This window comes from Psittacula echo, assembly GCF_963264785.1.
Source record: "Psittacula echo genome assembly, chromosome: 2".
Lineage (NCBI taxonomy): Eukaryota > Metazoa > Chordata > Aves > Psittaciformes > Psittacidae > Psittacula > Psittacula echo.
This window is the reverse complement of record NC_137737.1, coordinates 45,096,421-45,106,136: the sequence shown is the minus strand read 5'-3', so window position 1 is coordinate 45,106,136 and position 9,716 is coordinate 45,096,421. Positions and strand designations below refer to the sequence as shown.

At 37.8% G+C, this 9,716-nt stretch overlaps 1 protein-coding gene across 12 annotated transcripts in view; it reads left to right on the top strand.

The window, feature by feature from the left end:
* The window catches only part of EPC1 (enhancer of polycomb homolog 1), a 66,317-nt gene that overhangs the window by 18,772 nt on the left and 37,829 nt on the right, over nt 1-9,716 (top strand). The window contains exon 1 of one of the 12 annotated variants that reach the window (XM_080609902.1): nt 74-475. The exons of the other annotated variants lie outside the window; for them this stretch is intronic. Coding sequence (XP_080466028.1) covers nt 446-475 — 30 coding nt within the window. The 5' untranslated portion in view covers nt 74-445. Of the gene's footprint in view, nt 1-73; nt 476-9,716 lie in introns of those variants that run through there. 12 annotated transcript variants of the gene reach the window in all.

The window sequence follows — 9,716 nt, the reverse complement described above, 5'->3', positions numbered from 1 at the left end:
CCGGGTGGCGCTGCTGAGCCGGCCGCCACTGCAGGGGGCCCTCGGCGGCGGGTGGCGCTCGGAAGTTGTGGCGGCGGCCGCGGGAGCGCGCGCCCGGCTGCTCAGCCCGGTCCGCCCGCGTCGGGGGAGCGAAAGGGGGCGGGCGGGAAGAGGGTCCCAGGGCGCTGGGAACTGAGCGGTGTGAACTGCAGGCGGCGGCTGCTGCAGCCTTCTTGTGGTGGGCTTTGCCCGCGGCCCCGCGCATGTGTTGTGGCGGCCTGCGTTCTTCTGGCGAGCTGCTCCGCTCCGGCGGGAGCTGCCGTCCTAGTAGCCTTTGTTTAGTTTGGAGTTTTTTTGCCTCTAGTCACAGGAAGTGGAAGAGTTTCTGTTTACATTTACTTGAAACCTTAGAAGCGCCTAGTCAGGCATGGTGTGAGTAAAGCTGTACTGTTCACTACGTGGAAATATGAAAGCCAGTACTGAAATGCTACTCAAAGTAAGAAAATAAGATTTTGGAGGCCAAAACCTATCACTGCACTGTCAGTTTTGTTGTCTCGGTGGAGAATGAAACTTAAACCTTTTCGAACTTTAGGATCCTTTAGCCGTTCACTCAATACTTTCCAAGCTGGGTATAACATTCAGTAGCTGTTACTGCTGAAGTGGGTTATTTTTGGTGTTTGCAGATCTTTATTTCCTTAGTATGGTAAGTTTTCCCTATTTCTGCATTGAGCACAGCAGATAGAACTGTAGAAGTACGGTTATGTAAACAGGTTCTGAAACTTCGTGATAAGGACAGGCGTGACAATTTCATAGCGTTGAGTTTTGCTAGCTGTCAGGCTGCCATTGTCTTCCGAAGGTGACAGGCTGTGAAGCTCCTGTTTATATTTCTACATTTAGCAAACTTTGAGTTACTTTTCTAAAAGTTAAAATACACATACCTTCTTTGAATGCAGTTTTCTCTTCGTGGCACTGTTGCTTGAAAAAGTTAACCGATTCTGTAAATTTTTGAGTGATTTCTAGAGTAGTGCTCTTTGCGTGTTGTGGCCTCCATACAGTAACTACTCTCTGAGACTTCCCTAGTGTAACTGCCTACCGTTTTAATAGAACTCAGTATTTCCAAGTCCTGTACAAGTTGTAAGTTGCTTTGAAATCCACTAAAATACATATTGTGAAGTGTATTATTTTTATTTTTTATTTTTTAATTTTTTTTTTCAGATTATTTCTGTTTGATGGTGGTCATTTTTGTGAAGGTGCTCAAAACTGTCATAGTTTCCATTTAGCAGCAGTAGTTAAGCAGTATTATGTAACTATGCTTGAATGTGTTTCTTTTGATGCAGTAGATACACACTGAATTGATACCTGTAGATTCTGAATATGAGCGAGAACACCCCTAATTTGCATTTGTACCAGAATGTAAAATGTTACGTTTGCTATTCTGCTTGCTTGCTGAGTTTATTTGTCAAAGTGAGCAAGTGTGCATGTATGCATGCATTTATTTATGTAGAAATGCATGTTGCTGTCTTTCTCTTCTGCTGTTTGCCTGGCAGTCACAAGTTTTCAGGCTAGAAAATTACATGGGGTAACTGTATAGCGTCCTTAAACTCAGAGATACATGTCCTAGTTAAGGAAAAGTAGACATTGACAATGGAGAAACTTTAAATGTTAATTATAAGACTTGTTTCTGTGGTTAATGTGATGCTTTCATTTACTGTACCTAGCTTTGAGGGTTGAACTTCAGAGCTGTGGGTGTAAGTAGACACTTTACTCAGTAGAAGTTTGCTCATGCCTTTGTTTTAAAACGAAATTTGTTTGCCATCAGTAAATTCGGTGTTTTCCTAAATCCCTTTTGGATCTTCTTACGTAAAATAGATGATGTTAAACTCTTTCCCCTTCTTGTTTTTGCAGACTTGCCGAACTTCCTTCCTTCCCTCTTGCTGCCCCAAAAAGTTTTCTCTTCAGTTTTATACTGGCGTTGACACTAGAGACTAATGGCAATTGACTAAAGCTATATCAAACCTCACAGAGTTAATACCTTGTTACGCTTTGTTTCCCAAACTTTATGCCATGCAGGATTTAAGAAAGTTGGGAGTTGTTTGTGTTATATAGCAGTTGAAGACTTGAGTTGAGGATTTTTCCGTAATACAAAAATATCTATTATTTTCCTAAATATTATCCCTTTCTTTACAGACAGTTGGCCAAGTGTCCATAAGAACCTGGGGGGAAGGGCAGCTTCAACTAGTGTGAACAGACATCTGTAACTATTTTATAAATAGAATTCTAACATTGCCTTGAGTTTTGCATAAATGTAATTTTAAATGAACATATATTTGGAGTTAAGAGCTCTCCTCTTGACTAAATAATTTTCCCTAGGGAAAATTGCAATCAAAAGGGATTTAATATTCAAACATCAAGTCGAGATATTTAAATGACTAATTAATGTTTTGATGCACAAAAAGGAATCTATTTTGTTTCCCTTTCATCTTTCTCCCATCCTGTTTTTACAAAGAGTAAATATGGAAAGCAGTATATCTTCATTATTACAGCTGGAGTTGAAGTTGAGCAGTGATTTTCTGTAAGAGTCTTCTAAAGGAAAGCCTTATGGAGTTGATCTGAGTTTTAAAATATGCAGTTGGTAAGAGTGGCATACTAAGTCTTTAAAAAGAGATGGCAACAAAGGGCCTTGAAGTAATGTTAATTCTGTTAACAAGTAAGAGTATATCTTTCTGCTTAGCAAGTCATAACTTCAACTAGTGGTTTTGTTTGGAGGTAAAAGGCTACTGTATAAAGCTTTTTAGCACACAGACAGTGGTACTCGAAGTTAGCAGCTGATACTGTGTTCTGACAGTTGGTTTAGCTCCTGAGTTTCCAGAGTAAACACATTGTGGCTGTTGCCAAGTCTGTTGCTAAATCTAAGAAACTAAAAACTATCAAGAGACATATGCATCTCTAAAAAGAGAAAAATAAAAAAGCTTTCAAAATATAATGACACTTCTTACGCAACGCAAAACATTCCCTGTATTATCTCAAAATCCTGGGTTTGAGCAAAATGCATCCTTAGTTCTGTAGTTTTGAGAACCTAACAGACTGCTGTTAATATACTAATGCAGATTTGACTAACAAGTCCATTTAAATTTATAAGTGCCTGAATAAAGAAGTAGATGGATTGGATTTGTTTGTCTTTTGTGGAGTTTCTGGATTTGTTTGGTTTGGGGTTTTTTTATAGGTATTAATTTGTGTGGCCTGTTCTGTGTTTTTTGAGAGAGATGTTGCTTTAACTGGAAATTCAGATCCTGGAAAAGCAGAACATAGGTAACTTAGTTCTTTGAGGTAAAATGCTTTACTGAAAAAAAAAAAAAAAGGCAGACTGAAACTTTTTGACCATTTTCTGTAACTTATGCTTCAGAAGGAAAGCATGGATAGCTTTACAGACATCCTAAATCTGATGGCTTCCAATCATACCAAGAAAAACTGCACTTGTTTTTTCCTGTATTTTTCTGAAAGACAGCATGTACACCATATCCCCAGCCTCTAGAATCTCTTAGATAAATAGGAATGTAGGTGCTTCTTAGACTTTGTAGATGAAATAAATATCCTTGTGGAAAATTGTACCTATAGTTGTTTTGGTTTCTTGTTGGGTTTTGTGTTTGGTTTTGTTTGTTTGTTTGTTTTTTTCTTTAAAGAGAGGAAAAAAACCCCAAAACACAGAAAACCCCAAAGCCTTCCTCAGCCCCTCACCTCTATCTTCTCCCTCTCCCCCCCCCCCCCCCAAAAAAAAAAAAAAAGAGACAAAACCAAAAACCCAACAAATAAAACCCCAAACAAACCAAACCAAAAAGTGAAGCCATGTGTTTGGAGCACCTCTTACTAACATTTATAAGGCACATTTAAAATGTCAGGAAGTGTGAACTTTTTAGCTGAAGCAGTTCCTCAGTAAAGATTAATAAGTGAGTAGGTGTGATACTTTTAGTTAAGTACCCTGGTATACATCAGATAAATTAATTATCAAAATATGAAAATATGGCTATGTTGATGACATTTCTGGAGTTAATAACAGTCTTGCGGGTATGGGAATTATCATGAGCTTGGGGGGAATGTTTGTTTCCTTTTTCTTTTCCCTTGAATGAGTATGTTATCCTCATATTACAGTCATCCTAAGGTTTTGGTTGTTACATTTCCGTTTAGCCTTGTGCATGTTTGAGTTTGTATAGGTTAGATGCACATTTTTCAGCAGGTAAACTTTTGTGAATCCTGGTGTCTCTGTCCTTTGTGTTGAGGCAGGGCAGAGAGTATCAAGCAGTGTCCTGTTTCTTTATTATATTACTCTTTACTATCTCTTCTGACTAAGATCATGGTCTGGTAGTTTATCTTTGCCCTTATGTTAACTCCAGCGTAGCAGCTTTTCTGTCCTGCCAGACTGATGCAATATGTGGAGTTCTGTTGTAAAGGTTCAGAGTTTGACATTTGAGCTCGCTTTCTAATTTTAGTTAGTGTTGCTAGTAGCAGATGGAAGAATTAAACACAGAGTCTGAAATTATAAGATGTATGGCTGTTCTTCAGTTCCTATTGTTTGCATGCATGATATGATGTAACTAATAGGTTGCGCAGAAGGTGGAATTCAGTCTGTGCATTTGTCATCTCTGAAATTGTCATACTGTGTTACCTGATGTTTGAGCAAACTCTTGAGATAGTTTAAAATGTGCTTTTGATCTCTTTAATTTCATAATTGTAGTTATATTCCCTGCTCTGACTTTGAGGATGCTTAAGAAAAGTTTATTTTCCCTACCCATGGCAGGGGGGTTTGGAACTAGATGATCTTAAGGTCCTTTCCAACCCCAGCTTCTATGATTCTGTGATTCTATGATTCTGTTTGTTACAATTACATTATTAGATGTGGCTTTGGTTGTGGGATTCTTTCTCCCTCTCCCCCAGTATCTGCATGACCTGTCAGTATTTGATAAATGCTGTAGAAGACCTGATGAAGATAACCTGATGTTCTTTCAAATGCTTTGGAACACTTCAAACCTGTTCTTGATAGGATGTGTTTTAATTTAGCAAAGCACTACTTGGTTGATTTCCCACTATACAGGTTGGGTAGGCTCAAGGATTGCATCTTCTCCATAAAAATGTCTTGAGCACAGCTACCATAGGTAGATATGAAATACATGCACAGAAAATAAGCCTTTTTCCTCCCAAATCCATCTTGGAGGCATTGGGAGGCTTCCATACCCAGATCCTCTTGCTGCTGAAACAGCTGGTTTTACTGTATCAAGTTAAAAAGCTGCTAAGGAGTGTACAAGTAGGGGCCTATGCGGTGCCATCTAAGCTGTGATGAATTTAAAAATGTGTGAGGTAAGTATGTAGCTGAGGTGTAGTGAGTCAATGTATGAATGATCTTGAATTACAGATTTAAGTTTCACTAACGGTCCTGTAGTCTTTTTGAGAAAACTGAGAGGCGTTTTGTATACCATTTCACCACAAACACGGCCAGATTTCAGCTGTAAGAAAATTCCCATACTATGTCAAAATAGGCAGTGTAAAGTGGTTGTTTTCTCTTTCTCTCCCTGTGCCCAGCTTCCGACTATTCAGTAGTAGTGGCAGCTTACTGGATATTTCACCTTCAGTTGTACCACAGCTTTCTGTTCCATTGTGTTTGATGTTGGCAAATAATCTGTGCACCTGAGCATTCATGCGAGTTAGGAACTCCTCATGGTGAGCAGTAGCAGTAATATTGAAAATACTTAATGCTTTGGAAAATAGTGATTAGAGTTGGTTGGTTATCAGTGCTTTATGCGGGTCAGAGAATTCTCCTGGAGGTCCAAGCTCTGTTTTGAAATGATGGAGGATATGAATTAGCAAACTCTCTTTGGAAAAATTTCAAGTCAGGACATTGGTGTTCTAGGTGGAGCATGTTCTTTTTCTAGTTTGTTTGTCTGTACAGGTTCTGCATAGAAAAGCATTTAATTTCTCCTTAAAAAGTTGGTCCAGAAAAGCTAAGTGTAGAGCAGTCTTAAGGAATTAGTTTGATGCATGCATAATCAAATGCTTTTTAACCTTTTATTGGCTTTCCTGTAAATGCATAGTGAGAAGGCATGTAACAGCAATGGCTTTATACATAGCAGAAGTAACTACAGTGAAACATATTGTTCATGTTCAGACTTAAGATAAAAAAGGTTAGACTTGCTTAGTACTCATTTATTTATAATGAGGATGGTTAACCATTGGAAGAGATGAAAAATCTCTCTCAAATTACTTACATTAACATTGGGGGGTTGGGAGGAACCCAAAACCATAACTTCTTTAGCAGTATTCTTAATAGCACAAGAAATAATACAACTGGCTGGAGTTAAAGGAGAAGAGCTTATGTCAGGGTAAACTTAAATCATTTTAAGGCCAGGCTTGTATGAAAAGGCTTTACCTCCTCGGATTTTTCACAGCCTGTCTTAAGGAGGAGCCCTATAAAGTTATCTCCCTGTTTTTCAAATATGATTTATCTTATAATGGATTTCAGCAGAGGATTGGGTATTAATTGTATACAGTGGAATATGAGTAATGGGAAGGGGCAATAGTTCAATGACCTTAATGTTTGAGAAGTAGAGTAATATGGCTTTACTTTTTGTTTCATCTTAGTAGCTGACATCCTGTATTTTATTCCAGTAAAGCATAAGTTGTCTGTACATGAACCTGCCTAATAATAATTTGTTTCAGGTAAAAGTGCGATGTGGCAAGCCCTTAAATCAACTAGTGTTTTCTTGTAGCTGTCTTAGTAGTTGTGACATAATTACATTATCACATTTGTCATAAATGTGCATACAGTTATTTCAATATCAATTTGCAGAGAGTATTCAGTGTGAGCTTTTAATACCTGTAAGTTAATACGTTACTTCTTCAAGTCTTTGTTTTAAAGGAATGTGTGTATGTCTTTAGGAGTCTTCTCTGCTAGAACAAGATACTGTAATTTGCTGGCCTTGGGGAGCTGTAATAAGTTACTTGTTCTTTTTTCATTTCATTTTTGTAAAAGGAAAAACTAGTGCTAATGTTGAAGAATGTATCAAATGGCTAATGCATCAGAGTGAAAATGCTGCCTGCTGCTTTTGAGTCTGTATATATCCTCATCCTGTTTAATGAGCCTTTATGTACGCTCTGCTCTCCCTTCCACTAGTATATTGTGTATTTCTGTGTATTCAGCTGTATGCACATTCAAGGACTAACGCTGTTCTAGGAGGATCTTTCTTGGTTAAACAAATATGTGAAGGTGAACTGTATGAATGATGCAAAGCAGGGAGTAAAAAGTTGAAAACTTCCCAGTCTGTCAGTCTGTTCAAGCACAGGTAGTTTGAGTGAGAGGGGAAGCTATCCTCTTAAGTACCACTCTTAAAGAACTGTTTCCTTTACATTTAATCAGGAGTTAAGAAATTAATGCTTGCTTTCTTTTTTTTTTTTCCAATTGGAAACTTTCAAGAGGGCGTTTTTTGAAAGGATTGGTGTTTTCTATTATGACTTGAAGAGCTGTAGTCTTCAGATTCTTCACTGATCAGATGTCCAACTCAAAGCATGGCTACTAGGAAGGCACTAGTGTCAAAACTTGAATTTTGCATGGTCTTCACTTTCCAAATTTTTTTTTTTTTTTAATTTGAGGATTTTGTGCAAGGCTGTGTTATGAAAACATAAAGACTGTGCGTTACAGACACACAACTTGTTTTGTAAAGGGAAGAGGGGTGCAAGTTGCTTTGCAAAGTTCCATTGATTTGTAGTGAATTTCACACAAAATGCATTTCTTGGTGTAGGTTTGGAAACAGTTTGACTTAATTTTATTTTTTTTTTACTCTTCTGTCTGTGCCATTATTAATGCCCATGTTAGTCTGCATACATAGTATAACACCTTCTCTTCCAGATATTTCCTAATATTTAATTATTTGAAATGTCCCATTCTCTTGTGTTTCTAAATTCTGTAGTTTTGTTCTTCTTCTTAAGTTTCTTTAAACACTGGTGATAAAATTGTATTCCTGGCTTCCCCTATGCCTTTATGGTTTTGCTTAAGAAATGTGGATTTTAACTTGCGGTAAATCTGCATTCCCCCACCCCCAGTCCTGTATTAGTTTTTCAGCAGGAGATGTCCTGTGTGCCTTTTTGGCATTTAATTTTTTTCCCTACTTAAATACAAGAAAAGTAATTCTGAAAAGAGTGGCAGAAGATAGGAACTGACTCCAGGAAGAACATTTTACAGTACTATGATCTGACTTAGTGTTTATTCCATTTTAATAATCCAGATGTATCTCAGAAAAGAGGGTAGGTTTGTTGGAAACTTAAGGAGTAAGGCTACAAGTAAAAGTCAACTTGAGTCTGAGCCCTGCAGATTTTTTTTTTTTAATTTTTTTTTTTATTTTTTTTTTTTTAATTTCGTACAGTTACTGAAATCCCTTAAGCAGGTTTAACTACTGGATCCTTCAGGTGCTTGTGGATAAATTTGGGCACTCTTTTGTTTCTCAGCAGTTTTTTTAACATTCCTGTGTTCTTTGCTGAACATCTTGTTTGCCCTTCTGTTGCTATTTATTTTCTGGGATTTTTCGAAGAAAAAGTGCACTAGCTCTGCTTTCTGATGAAGATGCTGTGGTCATAAAGTAGGCCAGGTACTGTGTGAGACTGTTCGAATGTTTCTTTTGAGGGGTCTCGTTTTGAGAAGATGTTTAGAAATTTGCTTAGTGGTAGCTAAATGTTGAAAACAAATTTTGCATGTCTTGAGATGGAACAGAAAGCAGTGAGCTTTTCTGATGATCTCCAGGGCTTTATTGGAGGAAGTTGTAGCAGTTAATGCATTATTAACCCTTATGTCTGGCCTGGTTTTCCATAGCATCTGTATTTTAGTTCAAGGAAGACCTTGAGCTGGTATATGATAGTTCTTAGATGTTGTCTTTGGGAGCTTCAGATGGCTTTTAGGTAGTTACAAGTGTGGGCTACAGAATGTCCTGGAAATGAAGATAAAACCTTAGCACTGATAAAATCTGGAGAAGCTGGAGAAGGAAGAGAAGTTCTGAAGTGCTCCTAAAAAGTGTAAGTTACTGAGGAAGGTGTAGCACAAACTGTCTACTAGCTATAATTTCGTAAGTGGGTTTAATTTCATCATGGGTATGTTGTGGAACTAGTCCAGTCAGAAGATAACAGTTCCAAAGCTGTCTGGAAGTAATAGGAAAAATGTTAATGGATATTCCCATTGGTAAATGAGAGCCTATAAAAAATCCAAACCTGTAAAACCAAGTCCTCAATGTATTCATTACTGATGTATTTCAGCAGGTAAAAAAGGTCCCTTCATGATGTAGTAGAATGATTGTTTTTAAATGATGTATGTGGTGGTTTACCAAACTCTGCAATTTGAGAAATTGAAGTAGTGAGGTATCTGACATCTTGTTTTGGCTTGTACTAAATTATACTGTAATTTCCCTGCTATAATTTTCTGGGGAAAAAAAAAATTAATGTTTTCTGATGTGTGTCTTTGTCCTGTCTCTCAGCAATGTACGTTTGGCCTCTTTAAGCTGTGCTCAAGATAAGTACTGTTTGAGTTACTAGAGAATGGGAAGACTAAGCAATAAGTGGGTTGGAGAGAAGAGTCTCCCATCCCAGACTGTTTTGCGCTGTGGTCGGGAGTATATGTACAGTTCAAATCTGTGTTTATAGTGGATGTTTGTCTTGGTTTTGTGGTTTATTCTCACCATTAGCAAGGAGAGTGAGTGTGCATGTATGAG